Source organism: Ctenocephalides felis, unplaced genomic scaffold (assembly GCF_003426905.1).
Source record: "Ctenocephalides felis isolate EL2017-DRISC unplaced genomic scaffold, ASM342690v1 CF-g0.4_SCAFFOLD_00845, whole genome shotgun sequence".
Lineage (NCBI taxonomy): Eukaryota > Metazoa > Arthropoda > Insecta > Siphonaptera > Pulicidae > Ctenocephalides > Ctenocephalides felis.
In genome coordinates, this window is record NW_020536999.1 from 93,493,539 (window position 1) to 93,516,645 (window position 23,107).

Genomic DNA, 23,107 nt, shown 5'->3' on the forward strand with positions numbered 1-23,107 from the left:
AACGCTCCTTTTTTACGCCTGGTACAAGTTACAAATAATTTGCTGAAATGTAAATTTGAAAGCAGTCGAATCAGGCTTTAAAAAATTATATATATATATATATATATATATATATACATATATATAAAATTTACTATGCACATATTTATCTAGTGTCAACACTTTTTGGTTTTGTTAAGAACCTTCATAAACATATCGGTTAATATTATTATTTATTAAAATACTACAATATTTAGTTCTAAAATACATAGGTTGCTATAAATCTTTGAGAAGCTTAAAGTAATTAGTAATATTAATTAGTAATATTTTTATGACACAGCAGTTTTAGTAATATGTCTTTATACCACTATTTTGTAAAAGTTAGGTTCAAGCAACTAAATATTATTTTGATGAGTTCCATAATTATGCAATAAGTTAACGATTTCCATGTGCCCTTTTTTGTAGGCGATTTTCATTGGGGTCTTGTTATTGAGATCTACTACATTAGTGTTTGCACCTTTGTCCATCAATGCTTTGACTATATTTTTGTGACCATAATAGGCGGCAATGTGCAGAGAAGTCCTATTTTCTTTATTAATAGCATTGACATCAGCGCCTTTATTAAGCAGAAACTGCACTACTTCCAAATGACCATTTTGAGATGCAGTGTGCAATGGAATCCTATTTTCTACATCAACAGCATTAACATTGGCGCCTTTATTAACCAGAAACTGCACTATCTCCAAATGACCATTTTGGGATGCAGTGTGCAATGAAGTCCTATTAGTTTTAATAGCAGCATTGACATCAGCGCCTTTACTAATCAGAAACTGCGCTACCTGCAAGTGACCATTTTGAAATGCAAGGTGCAATGGAGTCCAATTTTCTACATCAACAGCATCAACATTGGCCTCTTTACTAACCAGAAACTGCACTATTCCAAATAACCATTTTGAGATGCAATGTGCAATGGAGTCCTGCCTTTCACATCAACAGTATTAACATTGGCGCCTTTACCAATCAGAAACTGCACAACCTGCAAGTGACCATTTTCAGTTGCAATGTACAATGGTGTCCGTTGTTGATCATCGATAGCTTCTATATTTGCTCCTCTATGGATCAATATGTTTACTACATGTAGATATCCATTCATAGAGGCGTAATGGAGTGGCGTCAACTTGTCCTTACTTACGGCATCTAATTTGGCACCAGGGCCTATTAAGTATCGAGCCCATGCTAATTCTGCGTCAGGTGGCGCAACGTGCAAAGACGACCAATTCTTGTTACCTATATGGATTCTTTTAGCACTTTTGTCCCATAAAGGTGGAGACGCTAATCGTTTTCTACTATTGATTGCAGGATTTGTATCCTTTTTGTCAACTTTTGTTATTTTGTGCTCTTCAATTTGCCCCAAATACAAAATTTAATAAATGTGTAGAAAGTTATAATCATGATAATTTAAGATAAGGTTACTTTAAATTTTACCTGTAACTATTCGAGATGGTCCCGGTTGGTTAGATATATCGACCTGGAGATTGTTTTTCAAAATTCCTATTCGAATTGCCAATTTCCTAACAATATCCAGAAATGTTTCACCTTCTTTGTTGACAACATCGCTGGTTGCTCCTGCTTTGAGGAGCAAGTGCATTAGTCGATCATAGTTCTTTTTGGCACCAACGTGTAGGGCAGTGTCACCATCCTCGTTCTGCGCATTTATATTCAATCCCCACTTTTTCAATAATAGTTTCTGGACGATTTCATACCTGTTTTCTTCCACTGCACAATGCAGGGGTGTATTGTTTTTATTGGTATCATCGACAATGTTTATTAATTGAACACTGCAGGAGTTGAGTAAACCTTGCACTTTGGGCAAATCGTTATCTCTGATGGCCTGGAAGATTTCCTTATGATGCACTTCTTCAGTGGATGTAGGCAGATTATTTGCCATTGTATATGCAAAAAGACTAACTTATATTTACAGTACAAACACTCACTTAAAAAATTATCAACTATTCTTGCTCATTTGACTTAGCTCAATGTGAAAAGTACAATACAATTATATATCTAACAAATTTATCAGTATCATATCAGTTGCAAATTGTCGATTGATAAAGGAAATCAAGCCAGTGCTGGTCAACATGCGGTGATAATGGAGTCAAATAATTAGTGGTTAGGGTATTTTTGCTTTATAACTAGATTTATCTTCATTGTGTATTTGTGAATTTTTAGCAACGCCATAAGTTAAAAACACGATTAGATGTACAACCACTCCACACGCGCTGTTTTTGGCCAATTTGTTTTGCAAAACTAGTACGCACTATCAATATTAATTTTAATAGAATTATTATTGATACTGTTAAATAGTTATTAAAATGCAATGCAATGTGTAATTCTAAATGGCGAGAACTCTTTTTATATTTTTAATGCATTTTTTAAATATTTCAAAAATTATAAATGATAAAATCTTGAAAATGATTAACTTATCTGTATTTTTTTGATATTATGATATCTGATAATATTATCTGAAACAGATAATTCTATTTTTTTGCTTTTCCAAAGAATAATTTTTAATCAATTTGCAAACTTGTCGTAGGGTAAGTTATAGAGATTGCAAAAAATCGAAAATAAAAGTTTTTGTTTGTCTTTAAGTGTGAAGACGTGCTGATTAGTAATTAGTGAAAATTGTACCAACAATCAGGTTTTGTTGAAACCCTCTAGGAATATATTGGTTATTCTAGTATTATTATTTTAATACTACATTATATTGTTCTGACATATGTAGGTTATTATAAATGTTTGAGAAGCTAACTAAATTTTTCTTAAAATTGTGTTTCTAAAAATATATGTAGTGATAACAAAATTTTGTAAAATCTACCCTTTAACATGTAACATCAAAGTTTTTAGGTATTACCAATAATCAAGAATTATGGATTATAAATAATTTTAATATTAATTCATTATTATTTAAAAAATACAATATTTTGAAATAGGCTACCTGTATACCTATCTACCAGTTTTTCAGTCTACCTGTCTTTTAGTCCTCATTTTTACTATTCTACCTATATATCTATCTATGTGCTTATTTATCTTCCTCAACCACTCTAGGTATCTATCTACCTGTCCACCTATTTATCTGTCTAACCTGTGTATATATATATTTACACACATTAAACACTTATCAATTTTAGTATTTGTTACTATAGTAGACACTAGGGAATGCAATACCGGTTATACCGAATTACCGGTAAACCGCCCAATTTTTCGGCGGTATTTTTACAGGTATTTACCCCAAAAATACCGGTATTTTCGGTATTTTTACATAAGCGCTATTTGATACATAATACACTAAAGTTTAAATTTCTCGGAACAAATTTATCGTTAAATTCTATAATCGCATAAACAGCTATATCTTCAAGTGATTCTATAGGATAAACAAGTGTCAAATATTATCTCAACTCGTCATTAAATTGAATATTTATTGCTTTACTAAAGGATTCATTTATATCGTGTTACAATAAATAGAATTGGACTGATAGATAATGATGTTTGTTTCATCTTATGTAAAAATGTAACGGTTTCTTAAGTGATATTTGCGCCAAAATATTTTATATAATACAGATTACCCCTGCGTAATCTTTATTATTTTCTAACTTTATACATAATAATTATGATATTTACTAAATATTTTTGCTTCTTATTACAATTATAAAATATTATTTTTCGAAAATGTTTTCAAGTTTGAAAATACTATAGAAGCATCACATTGTTTTAAATAACAATACTCAACAATTATAGTAACTTATTATTTATCTCGACAAAGTATCCGATATGAAATTAGTGTAGAAAAATTATTTTTTTAAAATACTGGAGATTACGCTAAATTAACACATAGAACACAGGCAATACAGTTTATTATAATAATGTAATATGATCTTTCATAAGTTTTTGGCCTAGCTTACTAATGAGTTTGTTTTTGGTGAAAAGTACTCAATATCGAGTATATATAGTGATAATGAATTAATTAAATTGGATATAATTTTGTTAAATTATTATTGAAAAAAAAAATAAACTCATTGTTTTATTTTATTGTTTTTATTGTTTTGTTGAATATAGTTGTAGTTGTATATACTTTTTTTGTATTTGTACTAGTAACTTTTAATTTTGTTCACATCTGTTTAAGATAATAAAAATACCGGTAATTCACCGGTATTCCGGTTTTAAAATGAAAAATTACCGAAATACCGTTATTGAAATTTTCCATTGGTATTGCATTCCCTAGTAGACACACTTAAGTGAAATATATTAAATATTCAATATTCTACAGCAATTAAAACTATTTTTGGAAATATTCCAAATTTACTCATTGTTATATGGGACTCGGAGAGCTAATAGTTACCTGTAAGTTTTGGCTCTGTAACTTTTAAACCATTCGATTGTTATGAATGATGTATTTGAGAAATTTGTGCATAATTAATCTGTCTTTGTTATTGTCTTTGATGACCTGCAGCAACTCGGTATACTCTAAAATCGTTTTGGAAGTAGACATGATCTTCGATTTAGTAGCTTGAATTTGAACAAAACATTTTAGTTTCATAATTTTTATTATCATATCGTATAAAATATTTATTAACTTTTATACATCATTAAAAAGCTACTAAAATTTACTATTATCTTACAAATTTATAAATGTATATTGCTTTAGTAAAATTTTGTGAATAATGGAATATTGGTGCATTTATTTCTCATATCTCATGTAATAGATACAAGAGATATGTCTCATATCTCTTGTAACATTTAAACCATTCGATTAATATGAATGGTGCTTTTAGGAAATTAGTTGAAAATTAAATTATCTACAATATTGTCTTATATAAAACAAACCTGAGATTAAAATTTTATTATGTTTTGATTTTGCAAAAAGAAAGTTTTTGCAAACGATCATATTTTACGCCTGGTACAAGTTACAAATAATTTGCTGAAATGTAAATTTGAAAGAAGTCGAATCAGGCTTTAAAAATATATATATATATATATATATATATATATATATATATATATAACTTATAAGCTAATTCAATTGGTGTTCCAAAATATACTTAAGAATTAAAAATTACTTTGCAACCAAGATCTTACTTCAGAAATTGCTAAAAATTACGCCATAATATTATTAAGGCAGTCTTAAATTACACATTCATATTTTTATATATTAAGAAAAAGACCATTAAACCACCTAAAATTTTTGTGTATACAAATTTTGATGTCTGGTATAAATTTTTTAGCAAAAACTCGTACTTGAATATTATAAAAAATTCTGTTATACTTGTATATTTCGTCATTATTATTAAAATACTACAATATTTAGTTCTGAAATACACAGGTTGTTATAAATCTTTGAAAAGTTCAGTAATTTGGTTATGACACAACATTTTACTATACTATATACGTTTTTATACCACTATTTTGTAAAAGTTAGGTTCAAGCATGTAACTAAATATTATTTGGATGAGTTCTTTAATTTTGTAATAAGTTGACGATTTCCATGTGCCCTTTTTTGTAGGCAACGTTTATTGGGGTCTTGTTATTTAAATTTACTATATTAGTGTTTGCACCTTTGTCCATCAATGCTTTGACTATATTTTTGTGACCATAATAGGCGGCAATGTGCAGAGGAGTCCAATTTCTTTGATCGACAGCATTGACATTCGCATCTTTACTAACCAGAAATTGCACTATCTCCAAATGACCATTTTCAGATGCAATGTGTAATACAGTCCAATTTTTCTCAAGAATAGCATTGACATCAGCGCCTTCACTAATCAGAAACTGCACTACTTCCAAATGACCATTTTGACATGCAAAGTGCAATGGAGTCCCATTTCTTTCATTAACAGCATTGACATTAGCGCCTTCACTAACTAGAAACTGCACTATCTCCAAATGACCATTTTGAGATGCAATGTGCAATGCAGTCCAATTTTCAACATCAACAGCATTAATATTGGCGCCTTCACTAACCAGTAACTGCACTATCTCTAAATGACCATTTTGAGATGCAATGTGCAATGGAGTCCAGTTTTCTACATTATCAGCATTAACATTGGCGCCTTTACTAACCAGAAACTGCACTACTTCCAAGTGACCATCTTGAGATGCAAGGTGCAATGGAGTCCAATTTTCTACAATATCAGCATTAACATTGGCGCCTTTACTAACCAGAAACTGCACTATCTCTAAATGACCATTTCGAGATGCAATGTGCAATGGAGTCCAATTTCTATCATTGGTGTCATTGACATTGGCGCCTTTACTAATCATAAACTGCACTACATCCAAGTGACCATTTTGAGATGCATTGTGCAATGGAGTCCAATTTTTGTTATTAACAGCATTGATATCAGCGCCTTTACTAATCAGAAACTGCACTATCTCCAAATGACCATTTTGAGCTGCGACATACAATGGTGTCCGTTCTTGATCATCGATAGCCTCAATATTCGCGTTTTTGTCGACCAATAGTTGAACTACATCTTTGAATCCATTCATAGCTGCGCAATGGAGTGGCGTCAACTTTGTCCTTACTTACGGCATCTATTTTGGCACCAAGGCCTACCAAGTATCGAACCCTTGCTAGTTCTCCGTTGTGTGCCGCAACGTGCAAAGACGACCAATTCTTGTTAGCTATATTGTTTATTTTAGCATTCTTGTCCAATAAATGTGGAGACGCTAATTGTTTTTTATTATCGACTGCAAGATTTGTATCTTTTTTGTCAACTTTTGTTATTTTGTGCTCCTCACTTTGCCCTAAACACAAAATTTATTGAATGTGTAGAAAATTATAATCATGATAAGTCAAGATAAGGTCACTTTAGATTTTACCTGTAACTATTCGAGATGATCCCGGTTGGTTAGATATATCTACCTGGTAGTTGTTTTTGCAGATTCTTGTTCGAATTGCCAATATCCTTACGATATCCAAAAATGTTTCACCTTCGTTGTTGACAACATCACTGGTTGCTCCTGCTTTGAGGAGCAAGTGTATCAGTCGATCATAGTTTTTTTTGGCACCAACGTGTAGGGCAGTGTCACCATCCTCGTTCTGCGCATTTATATTTAATCCCCACTTTTTCAATAATAGTTCCTGGACTATATCATGCCTGTTTTCTTCCACTGCACAATGCAGGAGCGTATTGTTTTTATTGGTATCATCGACAATATTAATTAATTGAACACTGCAGGAGTTGAGTAAACCTTGGACTTTTTGCAAATCGTTATCTCTGATGGCTTGGAAAATTTCGTCGTGTTGCACTATTTTAGTATATGTTGGCAGATTATTGGTCATTGTTGATGCAAAACACAAACTTACATTAATAGTTCAAACACTCACTTAAAAAATTATCAACTAGCAATGTGAAAAATACAATGCAATTACAATACATATATAACAAATTTATCGTTATCATATCAGTTGCAAATTGTCGATTGATAACCGTAATCAAACCAGTGCTGGACAACATGCGGCAATAATAGAGTAGAATTATCAATGATAACAGTGTTTAAAAGTAGCTATGTCTTGTAGTAAAAAATTGACAACATTTTTGCGAAAAAATTAACATTTGGTGATCTGAAATGATCATTACAAACTATTATTATTGTTCATAAACATGTAGGAATATTGATACTCAGATGACAGATAGGCAGTTGGGTATGTAGACATGTGAACAGCTAGACAGGTAGACAAGTAGACAAGCTGCAAAATAGTCAGATAGACAGGCACGCAGGTAGACATCTAGAAAGATAAATATACAGATAAGCTGACTCTCCGATAAGTAGACACTCATTTATAATAATTTATTTCTATCGTAGTTTTGACAATTATTAACTTCCCGAAGAAGAAGTTTATGTTTTCATCAAAAAATCCGATTCGCTAATTTTGTTTTCTCGACGTTTCAAGCCATTCTGAATCGAATGAGACCAAATGTAGAAAAAGTATGTGTGTGCGTGTGTGTGTGAACAGATTTTTTGCCGTAAATCGAAGTTTTCTCAAAAACGGCTGGACCGATTTCAAAAATTTAAAAGCCATTCGATGTATCTTGATGAGGACTATTTTTTTTTAGTTTTGTGCGATCGGCTAGTTTCTTTCTTTATAAATCGCAGAAAAGTGAAAAAATTTTCCTCTACGTTTTAGCCCGCAATTCTGAATCGATTTTGAAAAATCAAAAACTGTTCGAAAGATATTAGTTGGAAATGATACTGATTAGTTTTAGATGAAAATCTACCGAGTCGTTTTCTTATAATTAACTGTTGAAAAAAAAATTTAGTCGATTTTTATGGAACTTTTTTGGCGATGTATATCATGGTCTTATAGAACTTACTGAAATATCACGGCCTTACGACATGCAGTTTAATTTTGAAAATTCATCAAAATTTGAGAAAATGAGTAGTTTTTTTGACGCTTGCTAAAATCAAAATTAGACGATTTACTTGGTATAACGATAGAGTACTTGGTCTTAATAAACATACTAAACCATTAAAGTCCTACGGAAACTGGTTCAATTATAAAAATGGTTGATTTTTGAAAATTTGACCTTAGAAAATATTTCGAATTAATGTGGTTGTTCGTTTTCATACTTAAATCGTTCATAAATTAATTTATTTTTTATTGATTAAGTCGATTATTTACACATATCGGGAAGTTTATGTAACTTGCCTCAAGGCAAAATACCAATACCAACTAGTTTAATATCGCATTACTAGAGAGTATCTATAATATTATTGATTTTTTATTACATTAAATATTCATTTATAGATCACACTGAATTCGATGTTCACCGACTCCTTGGACGTCGTTTGATCGATTATTGGACACAATCTATTCACATTAATTGTAAGGAAACTTATCACTAATTTAGGTGTTTATTGCTAAACCTATTTCTGTACAAACAATTTTGAAAATATAAGCATTTTATTCCTGCAAAAAGTGCAAAATGATCGAATTTCAGGCTAAAAAGTATTTGCAAGCATTTATTAATCGAAAGAATATAAGCTGAACCGTTTTATTAAATTCTTTTAATTTTAAACACATTGTGATACAATACAATAAAAATGGTTAGTTTCTGAATACTATTCAAAAAATTTATTTAATTTTGCAATAGTTCGACGATTTCCTTGTGCCCTGCCTCGTATGCAAGGTCTATTGGGGTCTTGTTATTGAGATCTACTACATTAGTGTTTGCACCTTTGTCCATCAACGCTTTGACTATATTTTGGTGACCAATATAAGCTGCAGAGTGCAATGGAGTCCATTGTTTTTCATTAGCAGTATTGAGATTGGCTCCTTTACTAATCAAATGCTGCACTACATTCAAGCGACCATTTTGTGTGGCAAGGTACAATGAAGTCCGATTTCCTTTAACAACAGCATTGACATCAGCGCCTTTACTAATCAGAAACTTCACTTCTTCCAAGTTATCATTTTGTATTGCAAAGTGCAATGGAGTCCAATTTTCTCTATCAAAAGCATTAACATTGGCGCCTTTACTTACCAGAAACTGCACTACTTCCAAGTGATTATCTTGAGATGCAATGTGCAATGGAGTCCAATTTGTTTTATTAACAGCATTGACATCAGCGCCTTTACTGATCAGAAACTGCACTATCTCCAAATGACCATTTTCAGATGCAATGTGCAATGGAGTACAATTTTCTACGGCAACAGCATTGACATCAACGCCTTCACTAACCAAAAACTGTACTACCTCCAAATGACCATTTTCAGATGCAATGTGCAATGGAGTACAATTTTCTACGGCAACAGCATTGACATCAACACCTTCACTAACCAAAAACTGTACTACCTCCAAATGGCCATTTTCAGATGCAATGTGCAATGCAGTCCAATTTTTCTCAAGAATAGCATTGACATCAACGCCTTCACGAACCAAAAACTGTACTACCTCCAAATGACCATTTTGAGATGCAATGTGCAATGCAGTCCAATTTTTTACATTAAGTGCATTAATACTGGCGCCCTTACTAACCAGAAACTGCACAATATCCAATTGACCATTCTGTGCTGCAACATACAATGGCGTTCGTTCTTGATCATCGTTAGCCTCAATATTCGCGCCTTTCTCGACCAATAGTTGAACTACATCTTTGAATCCATTCATAGCTGCGCAATGGAGTGGCGTCAACTTGTCCTAACTTTCGGCATCTATTTTGGCACCAAGGCCTACCAAATATCGAACCCTTGCTAATTCTCCGTTGTATGCCGCGACATGCAAAGGCGACCAATTCTTGTTAGCTATATGGTTTATTTTAGCATTTCTACCCAATAAAGGTGGACTTACTAATCGTTTTTTATTATCGATTGCAGGATTTGTAACTTTTTTGTCAACTTTTGTTATTTTGTGCACCACGCTCTGCCCTAAATACGAAATTTATTAAATGTGTAGAAAGCTATGACAATTCAAGATAAGGTCACTTTATTTTGTACCTGTAACTATTTCAGATGGTCCTTGTTGGTTAGATATATCTTTACTCTTCTTCACCTGGTGGTTGCTTTTGCAGATTCTTGTTCGAATTGCCAATTTCCTAACAATATCCAGAAATGTTTCGCCCTCCTTGTTGACAACATCGCTGGTTGCTCCTTCTTTGAGCAACAAGTGCATCAGTCGATCATAGTTCTTTTTGGCGCCAACGTGTAGAGCAGTGTCACCATCCTCATTCTTCGCATTTATATTCAATTCCCACTTTCTCAATAGTATTGCCTGGACTATTTCATATCTGTTTTCTTCAACTGCACTATGCAGGGGTGTATTGTTTTTATTGGTTTCATCGACAATATTAATCAATTGAATACTGCAGGAGTTGAGTAAATCTTGGAATTTTTGCAAATTGTTATCTCTGATGGCCTGAAATATTTCCTCATGTTGCACTTTTTCAGTGGATGTAGGCAGATTATTTCCCATTGTTGATGCAAAAAGACTAACTTATATTAACAGTAAAACACTCACTTAAAAAATTATCAACTATTCTTGCTTATTTGATTCAGTGCAATGTGAAAAGTACAATACAACTATATATCTAACATCGATATCATATCAATTGCAAATTGTTGATTGATAAAAGTAATCAAGCCAGTGCTGGCCAACATGCGAAAATAATAGAATTAAATTATCAGTAATGATCATGGTGCTCTTGTTCTTAAACTTGCTATATTTTCAATGTATTATTAAAATTATCAAAGTTAAAAAAAAAACATTTGGTGGTCTGAATATTACTATTATTGTTGATTCATAAACATATAAAATATTGATACTAGGATGACAAATAGACAGTTGGATGAGTAGACATGTAAACTGCTAGACTGGTAGACAAGCTGCAACATAGTCTGACAGATACGCAAGTAGAGATCTAGAGAAATAAATATACAGAAAAACGGGTGAACGGATAGGCTGGTACAAAAGTAGATCAGCTGACTTTTAGACAAGTAGACACTCATTTATAATAAAATATTTTTATTGCAGTTTTGACAATTATTTAGTATCGTTTTACTAGAGAGTATATATAATAATATTTATTGTTTAATATATAAAATGTTTTGATGTTCACTCATCCTATCAACTAGATCACCCGGAATTCGATGTTCACCGACTACTTGTTCGTCGTTTGATCGATTATTGGACACAATATATTTATATCAACTATATAAAACTCATCACTAAATCAAGTGTGCACTGCTAAATGTATTTCTGTACAAACAATTCTAAAAATATAAGCGTTCTGTCTCTGCAAAAAGTGCAAACACGATGAAATTTCAGGCTGAAACGTATTTGCAGACATTTATTAATTGAAGGAATATAAACTAAACTGTTCTATTAAATTATTTTAATTTTAATCACATTGTGATACAATACAATACAATAAAAATGGTTAGTTTCTGAATATTACTCAAAGATTTTGTTTAATTTTGCAATAGTTCGACGATTTCCTTGTGCCCTGCTTCGTAGGCCAGATCTATTGGGGTCCTATTATTGAGATTTACTCCATTAGTGTTTGCCCCTTTGTCCATCAATACTTTGACTATATTTTTGTAACCATTATAAGCGGCAATGTGCAGACAAGTCCATTTTGTTTCATTGGCAGTATTGACATCAGCGCCTTTACTAATCAGTAACTGCACCACTTCTAAGTGATCATATTGAGATGCAATGTACAACGGAGTCTTATATGTTTTATTGACAGCATTGACATCAGCGCCGTTACTAATCAGAAACAGAGCAACCTCTGAATGACCGTTGCAAGATGCAATGTGCAATGGAGTCCAATTTGTTTCATTAACAGCATTAACATTTGCGCCTTTACTAACCAGAAACTGCACTATCTCCAAATGACCATTTTGAGATGCAATATGCAATGGAGTCCAATTTGTTTTATTAACAGCATTGACATCAGCGCCTTTACTAATCAGAAACTGCACTATCTCCAAATGACTATTTTGAGATGCAATGTGCAATAGAGTCTTTCCTTCAATAACAGCATTGACATTGGCGCCTCTAGTAACCAGAGTCTGCACAACCTCCAAGTGACCATTTTGAGTTGCGACATACAATGGTGTTTGTTGTTGATCATCGATAGCTTCAATATTTGCTCCTCTTTCGATCAATAGTTGAACTACATCTTGAAATCCATTCATAGAGGCGCAATGGAGTGGCGTTAACTTGTCCTTACTTTCGGCATCTATTTTGGCACCAAGACCTACCAAGTACCGAACCCTTGCTAATTCTCCGTTGTGTGCAGCAACGTGCAAGGACGACCAATTCTTGTTAGCTATATGGTTTATTTTAGCATTTCTTCCCAATAAAGGTGGACTTACTAATCGTTTTTTATTATCGACTGCAGGATTTGTATCTTTTTTGTCATCTTTTGTAATTTTATGCTCCTCACTTTGCCCTAAACACAAAATTTAATAAATGTGTGAAAAGTTGTAATCATGATAATTCAAGATAAGATCACTTTACATTTTACCTGTAACTATTCGGGATGATCCCGATTGGTTAGATATATCTACACTTTTCTCAATCTGTTGGTTGCTTTTGCAGATTCCTGTTCGAATTGCCAATTTCCTAACGATATCCAGAAATGTTTCACCTTCCTTGTTGACAACATAGCTGGCTGCTCCTTCTTTGAGGAGCAAGTGCATCACTCGATCATCGTTCTTTTTGGCGCCAACGTGTAGGGCAGTGTCTCCATCCTCATTCTTCGCATCTATATCCAATTCCCACTTTCTCAATAATAAGGCATGAACAATTTCATACCTGTTTTCTTCAACTGCACTATGCAGGGGTGTATTGTTTTTATTGGTATCATCGACAATATTTGATAATAAAACACTGCAGGAACTGAGTAAACTTTGGACTTTTAGCAAATCATTATCTCTGATGGCTTGGAAAATTTCGTTGTGTTGCACTTTTTTAGTGGATGTTGGCAGATTATTGGTCATTGTTGATGCAAAATACTTACTTAAGTTTACAGTACAAGCACTCACTTAAACAAAAATATCAACTAGTCTTGCTCATTTGATTTGCAATATGAAAAGCACAATACAACTATATATCTAACATCGTTATAATATCAGTTGCAAATTGCCGATTGATAAAAGTAATCAAGCCAGTGCTAGCCAACATGCGAAAATAATAGAATGTAATTATCAGTGATGATCATGTTCTTGTTCTAAATCTTGCTATGTTTTCAATGTATTATTAAAATTAACAAAGTTTAAAAAAACATTTGGTGGTCTGAATATTACTATTATTATTGATTCATAAACATATAGAAATATTGATACCAGGATGACAAATAGATAGTTGGATAAGTAGACATGTGTACTGCTAAACTGGTAGACAATCTGCAAAATAGTTTGACAGGTACGCAAGTAGACATCTAAAAAAGTAGCTGGTACAAAAGTAGATAAGCTGACTCTCAGACAGGTCGACACCTATTTATAATAATAAATTTTTAATGCAGTCTTGACAATTATTTAGAATCGTATTACTAGAGAGTATTTATAATATTATTAATTTTTTATTACATTAAATATTTTAATGTTCACTCGTCCTATCATCGAGATCACCCTGCTGACCATTTTTTGTTAGCTATATGGCTTATTTTAGCATTCTTGTCTAACAAAAGTGGATATACCAATTGTTTTTTATTATTGACTGCAGGATTTGCAGCTATTTTATCAACATTTATTACTTTCGGCTTCTCATTTTGCCCTAAAAACGAAATTTAGTAAATGTGTAGAAAGTTGTAATCATGACAGGAATTCAATATAAAGGTATACTTATTTTACTCCCAATGGATGTTGGCAGATTACTTGCCATTGTGGATGCAAAACTCTTATGTTTACATTACAAACTCTTACTTAAAAAAATTATCAACTAGTTTTGTCCATTCGAATTTACACAATGTGACAAGTACACATTTAAATGTATATCTAACTATCTAAGCCAGAGCTGGACCGTAACGGAATTGTATTATCAGTGATGGCCAAAGTTTCCTTGTTTTAAATCTAGATATGCCTTTACTGTGTAATTATATGATAAAACTTTCTTTCATACATGAAGGATCAAAAATGTCATTTTTTCATTATTCTTCAAATTTTCAAAAATTTTGTACAAGAATATAAAAAGCGTTATATGTATATTTATAAAGCTTATTAAATTTTGCATGAAATTGCTTTTTTAGAAATATACAGTTTCGTAACAAAAAATTACAACAAATGGCATCATACTAATAGATTTAGTCTTTTCAACAAGTGACACCTTCAAGATGTTTTTACTATTATTGAAATATTGAGTAAATTTGTAGTATCGCGTATCAACTATTATATATATTTAGATTTCCATTAAATTCTGCACAAAACTGCATTTTTGAAATACACATTGTTCTAACAAAATTTTGTAATGTTTAGCTTCAAACTCAAAAAAAATCTTCCTAACAACCTTCTAATTAACCTATTAATTTATTTACAACAATATATTTATATATAACAAATGTAACAGATTACACGAATCGAATCTATAAACAACAATGTAACAAATGTCCTTTTTATTTAAACAAATTAACTATTTATTTATAAACTATTTAGTATTCTAAAATCATCTTCTTGAGAGAATCCGTTGCGTGATTTTCTTCGGCGTGTCGAAATGGATTCTTTATGGCCTCAATTACGCATTTGTACGCATTACGGAATAAAAGATTTGTTATTATATAAATAAACAATTTGAAATTGTTATAAACACATATATATGTATATATATATACATATATACATACATATTTAAATATATATATATATATATATACTAGATGACCCGACAGACGTTGTCCTGTACCCACATCTACGTTTTTCAATATCCTATACTAATATTTACACCGTTCAGTTAAAAATAATAATTATTGTTTTTTGAATTACTATTTGCACAAATATGAGTGATGTTAAATGTAGAACAGCTTCAAATAAAATTATGATTTTCAATTCCCACAGTTGCACGTTAATTATCCCTTTAACAAATATTAAAATATGTTCAATAAAATTGAATATCAAAAATTAAACACTGCAATTAATAGAACAAATTTATTTCCAATAGCTCAATTTATTTAAATGCCAAGGGTTATACAATTTTCCAGTCATACCTGTAGATGTGGATGTATAAATGAATGATTTTTTATTTATTCACGACTAAAACATTGATTTTCCAAATTTATCACACAAAAAATCGTCTGCATTTGTGATTTATAGCATAAGATATACATATTGGAAATTGAAGTCTTTTAAGGTATAACATATTCAGAAAGAATTAATATATAGCATTCGCGGTATAGGTACAATTATCACCTTGGACTTTTCTACCCAAAATAATTGCTTTAATAGTGTTGCCTATTATTTTTATAATTTCGTACCATATTTTAGCTGGCTTTCAGTAATTTTAATATCTAAATTACATTTTTCTCATCAATAATTCAATATACATTATTATTTGTGTTCATATTTGAAGTGAATTAATTCACCAAATCCTGTTCACATGTGCTCTATTCAACCTACGATCAACAAAATTATTGCAGTAAATAGAGAGGAAAAAAGCGTGTGCTTTGCGAATTTTTTTACTGTGCTCCAATTTGCCTGATATTTTGGAAATAGACTAATCTTAATCTTAGTTCAGAAGTGAAAACAATTTGCACTCTTTCACCACCCCCGGCATTAATTGGATTATAACTCTTTTAATTCCGATTTTATCAGTACTTGCAATACACTATTTTAATGGTAATTAAATGACCTACAACTTTATCTATCATAAATTTTACCGTAACTTCTCTTATTTTGAAATGGCGAAGGATTGAAGGACTCGAAAGGCATTCTGGTTGGACACTATCAATATTTGTGTAACAGAAAAATAATAAAAAGCAATAATTATTCAGTAAAATACTTTGCATTTTCATTTATATACCTTTATACGTATCATTTCTTTTTTTAAATAGATTTCTTTTCATGAAATTATGAGCTTTTTGGAAATCGTTTGTACTAAAGTTGTATTTTCTAGAATCCATCAACATCTCGTAAACCAAGTTAATTCTAGATGGAATACGATTATTTTCAATTTTGGTGGAAATGGCACTCATAAACTATTTGATTTAAATGAAAAAAAAAACATTGCAAGCGTCTTTTATCTGCATTATATCTCACTCATTTTACACGCAGAAGTACTTATTTTAAAGCTTATTTTGAGCACTATAAAACTCCATTTTCATATCTAACCTAATATTGTTTCTAGAACTATTTACAGAACAGCGATTTAATAAGATTTTAATTGATTTAATTTTGGTCATTTCATTATTTTGTTAAAATGTATATTTCTGAAGATATAAGCAAACAACGCTTTAATTATTTTTTTAACATTTAGTTAAAAAATAATAATCTGTCAAATTGAATTTTAATATAGGGTATGTAATTACATTGAACTGATATTTCACAACCGTGAGACGCATGCGCAGAACTGCATCACTTGTCAGACGCATGTTGACTCTATTTTATTATATTATTTTAATTTTGGCACATCTCAGCTGCTTTTCAGCAATAATAATGTAGACATTAGATTTTCCTTATTTATAGTCATGAATTTATTATATTTTAATATTGCCTTAGCCTATAAGTGAATAGAAATGCTTGGCAAATAACAGTCTTCTTTTGTTTTTAATGTCAAACTATGCCTTAAATATTTTCAAGGGCAAACAATGATAAGCGGTTTTTTGTAATTTATTCTATTTATTTCTACAATCTAACTATATTTCTATAAATCTAAAAATTCTAGAAAATTTTCCGAACAAACTTCAGAAAGATTCATGAAAATCCGAATTATGGTTTAGGAGGATTAATCATTCATACATAGTTACAGAAGAATTTTATATATGATATACATATATATATATATATATATATATATATATATATTTATATAAGGATTTGGTACACGTTCATGGTGTGTTTTAAGCGTAACACGTTTTTAGATTTAGGTTTGGAGGTTTTGTAAAATTTTATTATCGCAAGGTGTATTTATAAAAATGTAAGAAAGTACAGAATTTAATAAGCTTTTTTAAGACATATAATAGTGCTAGAATTAAATTAAGCATATTTTTGAAGAAATATGAAAAATGTCCTGGTTGTTTAGATAAGTTTTAAGGGAAGCTTAATGTTTTTGGTCTCATTCGATTCAGAATAACTTGAAACATCAAAAAAACATAAAATTAGCAAATCAGATTCTTTATATTAAACATAAATGGGAAATCAGCAATAAGTAGTCAATCTTTTACCTCCGGCCCTGTGTTAAAGTTCAAAGAGCCCAGTTGGTCAATTATGCGAATATTTAACTGAAGATGGAAGAGATTATCATCTCGAAAAGAAAGCAAGGAACTCATCTATTCATTTCTTGGACTATTCATGTGAAATGTACTATCACTTTTCTTCGACATTACCATCTTAAGATTTAATTATATACGAAATGGTAAGGCGATTGCATCAGATCTAAGGTGAGAACAGGTGAGATCATGATTACTGGACCTTTGTTCAAGCCTTGAGAAAGGGTTTTGATAAAGAAATTCACATATAATAAAAAATATACAACGGAATCACCAATTGAGAATCAAAATATGTATCTCCACTTTTTTTACTAATTTATTTAATTAAATTTGAATATATTTGTAAATTTTTATTGGTGATTTATATATGTTTGAAAAGCTTATAAAATTTACTACAATGCACATATTTTTAAATATACATATACAAACTACAAAGTGTCACATTAGAACTTATCTAACATCTAGCATTTCTTTAGTATTTAACAAATATTTTACCTTTTTGTTCAATTAGTAATGATTGGGAGAAGTGTTTATTAGTTTTTGGCAAAGGTAGGCCCAGCCATTTGTAAAAAATTTCTAAATATGTAAAAAATGGCAGTTTTTGAGGGAACTAAACGTTCGATTTGAATGATTCAAAGAACTTTCTGCTTGTCTTAACAAAATAATTGATTTTGGAAAAAAAATTTTGCTTAATTTTTTTTTTCTTTTTTTATTTTTTGTATATCGAAAATAATTCAGATTTTATTTTTAATTCTGACTATAGTTCTAATATACTTTAAACAAATAATTTCAACTTTGCAATTCAGTTTATATAATACTTATAAATATTAGACAATGTTACAATATTTATAATAATTTATTTGAAAACATTCAGTATTCCTCGAACATTTCGGTACGGTACGGGAAGTTCCAGCAATTTGCCTTAAGGCACGATGCCACCCACCCCACTAGTATTAATAGCAATTGAAATGGTTTGTCATTAATTGTCATTGGTTCTTCATTTTTTATTATTATATTTTTATGACATAATTAATAACTTTTATACATTCTCAAAAAGCTTGTAATATGTACTATATTTTTGTACATACATGAACATATATTGATATATAATTTTTTTCACAAATCCATGCTAAACAAGAAAAACTTATCTAAACATCTTAGACATTTTTTTTACTATTTTTGAAATATTTTAATAATTTACTTAAACAAGCCAATATATATTTTTGAAAAGCTTATTAAATTCTGCAAAAAACTGCATTTTCAAAAATATACCATTTCATATTTTTTTTTGCAAAATTTTGCTCCAAACAATAAAAAGCTTATGCACCTACACGTGTATAACTTCCTATGCTTGCAAAATTATTCCAAGAATATCAATTATATCAATCTTAATTAAAGTGCTCTATTAAATAATAGTATTTTAATTACTAATTAATACTAAGATTCGTAGAAATATAAAAATTTAATTAAATTCCTGGTTTTGATATAAAAACTTTCAAACCTTTGCACCAAAGTGAGTGCCATCATCAATATTCGTTTTATATAATATACTGTCTTGCTATTAAATCCTTTATCAATTATCTTTAACAATCTTATTAATTTTTAACTATCTTATTTACTATCTTATTATATTAAATAATTTAACAGTTTGTTTAGAATGTGAGAATCTGCTTAGATTGCACATGGGATGTATCAGGAAGTTTACATTAGAAAGGAGATGCGGACATTCATCGGACATAAATATCATTTTGGAGGAAGATATAAGTCTTTTCCTTCAAAACAGGACCGAACCGGGTAATAGATATTTTGGTTTAAATTTAAAAAATCAGTGCTGGCCAATAGCGCGCGTTGAGGGGCCTGAAACGTGATCCAAATGTAATACATAGAATTTGTAGTAAATGGTGTAAGACTGCTAGGTTTGTTGAGATTGAACTAGTTGTAGAATTTTTTGGTATTAGACAATATTATAGACGAGTGAATTTTACATAAAATTGTCGAATAAATCATATAAATTAAACAAACCGTTCAAAAGGTACAAGAGATTTACCAAAAATCCACCAACAAAACTTGCACCTGCACTCTATGTACTACAGCTGTATTTACAGTCCCCAAGTCCGACCCTGTGTCGTGATTTATGTAGGAATATTTATTCGAAGAACCAGTTTTGTTATCCGTTAGATAATTATTTAACCGAGGTCGTGTACTGAAGAAGAAGTACATTTAGTTCCTCAAGATAGCCATCGTGTGCCCACAAGAAGAAATAAACTTTCGATTTCGTTTCATGGAAATTGTTGGATGAAATGGATTCTTATAAGATTGGAAACAGAATCTTGTTAAATCTTATTTAATAGTGAAAAATCTTATTAGATTTTATTTAAAAATATTTTTTTTAAATTTGGTAGATTTTGAGACTATCAATATGATATTTAAAACTAAATATGCAATTTGATGCAGAGTTTTATTAGCTATTTTATGATATATTAACATTTGCTTAGTATTAAATAAACTATGAAAGCTTAGTTCAAAAGCTTCGAAAAATTTTCTTGATTGATTTTGATGTTTACGTCTTGCAAATTCAATTGCCAATTTTATATATTTTTGCGGTTATAATATAATATTATTATATTTCTATTTTATGGAAAAGTTTCTTTTTTTCCCTTCATATTGATACATTATATAAATCAAATACTCTTTTCAAATATATTATTAGAAAATGATATAAAAGCTCTACAAATGTTCAATTTCATTATAGAAATTTCAGACGAGCTTTTGCATCTATTCTTTGAATTTGAATTTTAATCGTAAAATTTATGTAAATTTATAATATAATAGTATAATACTATTATGTAATAATTTTATCCAGGATTTTATCCTCTTTATTGCTATATATAAATGTAATAAGATTTTCTAATAAAAATTTAAAGATATTACATAAAAATAAAAATAAATATTCTACTTCCTCCATATAAATTTCTGTAGTTTGCAATTACTCTATAAATGTGAATTTCAATCGTAAAATTTATGCAATTTTAGTATAATCGTATTAAGAGAATTATATAACCATTTTATGTATAATTTTATTTACTTCTTGTGTTATATAGAATTACTTATATTTTTTAATTAAAATTAAGGGAAAACTCAGCAAAAGTACAGGAATGTCCAACTTGATTTCTGAATTCCTAGATTAGTTTACATTTTTTCTATAAAATTCAGTCCAAAATTTTGTGCAATTTTAATATAATCATATATCAACACTTCACCTAATCAAATAATCTCCATCTGCACAAGGTAATCTTTTTATTTTCTTTTCAAATATCTCATTATTTTCTTATTCTGTTCATAAATATTATTGTTACATTCTGCATTATATGTAATTTTATGTTAAGCATTTTATGTTTCTAACTATATATTGTAATTCTGTATATATTTTAATTGTTATTTATTATGTAAAATAAATGTATTTTTGAGTCCTCTTGGAGAAATCTGTGGGCTATATATTTAAATAAATAAATAAATAAATATCAAAATTGCACCAATTTATGAAAATATCTCGGGAATCACTGATATTCCACCAACACATACTTAACAATCCTTAAAACTTACAAAATTCTCTACAATTTTTCTTAACAAATTTTTTATACAAACAACTTCAAACAAAATATTTCTATCTAAACAACTAAGAAGCAAATGCTTAACATCTGCAAAAATAGTAGAATAGCATAATTTAACTTAAATTTTTTAGCAAATTTTTATAGTTTAGTACTTTTATGTAGATTTTCAATAGCATTTTTATTATATAAAATAATAAATATCGTTGTCAATAAATGCTAAGAAATATTTGTGAAAAAGTAATAAAAAATGCTCACTATTTGTACCTTTTTGCACATATTTTGGATACCACTATAAATCCACCTAGACGTTCCTAACAACTTCTGGAACTTATAAATTCTTTTACAACTTTGTTAAACAATATTTTTTAAACAACAACATAATAATCAAATATACAAGTGGTTGCATCCTAATAATATGCAGTATGCTTTTGTATCCTTCTGCAAATATCTTGGAAACCACTGTCACTCTTTTAATACCTCTTGAATAATTTTAAAAACTTATATAATTAATTACTCTACACATTTTTTATAATGCATTTTCTGTATAAACATGCTCAACAACTCTATTGGTATCTAAACAAATCAATGTATCTCAATGCATTAGAATGTTTTTGTACCTTTCCCCAAATATCTTGAACACCACTGAAAATTTATCTTGGATACCACTGTAATTTCACCAAGACGTTCCTAACAACTTCTGAAACTTATTTAACTCCTTTACAACTTTGCTAAACAATATTTTTTAAACAACAACATGGTGAACAAAAAAATGAATGTTGTATCTCAGTATGCGTTGTGCTTTTGTATTCTTATGCAAACATCTTGGAAACCACTGTCACTTTTTTAATCCATCTGCAACCATTCAAGAAACTTATAAAAATTTTTTACACATTTTAGATTACATTTTCTGTATAAACATGCTAAATAACAATACTGGAATCTAAACCAATTCATGTACCTCAATGCATTAGAATGTTTTTGTATCTTTTCGCAAATATCTTGAACACCACTGAGAATTTATCTTGGATACCACTTTAATTCCACCAAGACGTTCCTAACAACTTCTGAAACTTATTTAACTCCTTTACAACTTTGCTAAACTATATTTTTAAACAACAATATATTAATCAAATAAACAAGTTGTTTCATCCCAATATATGCAGTGTGATTTTGTGTCCTTTTGCAAAAATCTTGGAAACCACTGTCACTCTTTTAATACATCTTCAATAATTTTAAAAACCTATATAATCCTCTATACATTTTTTATATTGCATTTTCTGTATAAACATGCTAAACAGCAATATCGGTATCTAAACAACTCAATGCTTCAGAATGTTTTTGTACCTTTTCGCATATATCTTGAACACCACTGAAAATATATCAACACTTTCCTGATAAATTTTGAAACTTAAGCATATCTTAACATCTCTGCTGAATGATATTTGTCTACGAATATAGAAAACAATAACGTTGCTTACTAAACAAACAAATTTCTGTGACCTAATTCGCGGTGGGTATACATTTTTGTACTTTTAGCATAAAACTTGGATACCACTGAAATATTTTTGACAACGTTAAAAGCTTATGAAATGTTTGAA

General features: G+C 30.0%; 4 protein-coding genes across 4 annotated transcripts in view; all 4 read right to left on the bottom strand.

Moving 5' to 3' along the window:
• Nucleotides 1–374: 374 nt before the first annotated feature.
• On the bottom strand, nucleotides 375–1,132 carry LOC113363070 (serine/threonine-protein phosphatase 6 regulatory ankyrin repeat subunit B-like). The gene is made up of 2 exons (XM_026605557.1): nucleotides 961–1,132; nucleotides 375–913 (listed from the first exon to the last, which is right to left on the bottom strand). Exons 1-2 carry the CDS (start codon nucleotides 1,130–1,132, stop codon nucleotides 375–377), a joined length of 711 nt encoding a protein of 236 aa, XP_026461342.1.
• A 259-nt stretch (nucleotides 1,133–1,391) lies between these two features.
• LOC113363071 (ankyrin-1-like) lies at nucleotides 1,392–6,522 on the bottom strand. Its single transcript, XM_026605558.1, has 2 exons — nucleotides 5,589–6,522; nucleotides 1,392–1,947 (listed from the first exon to the last, which is right to left on the bottom strand). Exons 1-2 carry the CDS (start codon nucleotides 6,520–6,522, stop codon nucleotides 1,454–1,456), a joined length of 1,428 nt encoding a protein of 475 aa, XP_026461343.1. The 3' UTR covers nucleotides 1,392–1,453.
• LOC113363072 (acyl-CoA-binding domain-containing protein 6-like) lies at nucleotides 6,519–7,318 on the bottom strand. Its single transcript, XM_026605559.1, has 3 exons — nucleotides 6,856–7,318; nucleotides 6,590–6,780; nucleotides 6,519–6,524 (listed from the first exon to the last, which is right to left on the bottom strand). Exons 1-3 carry the CDS (start codon nucleotides 7,316–7,318, stop codon nucleotides 6,519–6,521), a joined length of 660 nt encoding a protein of 219 aa, XP_026461344.1.
• A 1,798-nt stretch (nucleotides 7,319–9,116) lies between these two features.
• Nucleotides 9,117–23,107, bottom strand: part of LOC113363073 (serine/threonine-protein phosphatase 6 regulatory ankyrin repeat subunit B-like) — a 17,525-nt gene continuing 3,534 nt past the window's right edge. Inside the window, exons 6-11 of the mRNA XM_026605560.1 lie at nucleotides 14,123–14,258; nucleotides 13,009–13,502; nucleotides 12,026–12,933; nucleotides 10,475–10,892; nucleotides 10,184–10,405; nucleotides 9,117–10,126 (exon numbers count right to left, since the gene is read on the bottom strand). Coding sequence (XP_026461345.1) covers nucleotides 9,117–10,126; nucleotides 10,184–10,405; nucleotides 10,475–10,892; nucleotides 12,026–12,933; nucleotides 13,009–13,502; nucleotides 14,123–14,258 — 3,188 coding nt within the window. The remainder of the gene's footprint in view (nucleotides 10,127–10,183; nucleotides 10,406–10,474; nucleotides 10,893–12,025; nucleotides 12,934–13,008; nucleotides 13,503–14,122; nucleotides 14,259–23,107) is intronic.

What these genes read in the sequence shown, in the direction of transcription:
- LOC113363072 (XM_026605559.1), bottom strand. Translation starts at nt 7,318, where the DNA reads ATGACCAATAATCTGCCAACATATACTAAAATAGTGCAACACGACGAA. An exon ending in ATCATCTCGAATAGTTACAG is followed by an intron (nt 6,781 to 6,855) that starts GTAAAATCTAAA and finishes TTTTGTGTTTAG; the next exon opens with GGCAAAGTGAGGAGCACAAA.
- LOC113363070 (XM_026605557.1), bottom strand. Translation starts at nt 1,132, where the DNA reads ATGAATGGATATCTACATGTAGTAAACATATTGATCCATAGAGGAGCA. An exon ending in TAATACTGTTGATGTGAAAG is followed by an intron (nt 914 to 960) that starts GCAGGACTCCAT and finishes TATTTGGAATAG; the next exon opens with TGCAGTTTCTGGTTAGTAAA.
- LOC113363071 (XM_026605558.1), bottom strand. Translation starts at nt 6,522, where the DNA reads ATGAATGGATTCAAAGATGTAGTTCAACTATTGGTCGACAAAAACGCG. An exon ending in CAAAGCATTGATGGACAAAG is followed by an intron (nt 1,948 to 5,588) that starts GTGCAAACACTA and finishes TGTAAATATAAG; the next exon opens with TTAGTCTTTTTGCATATACA.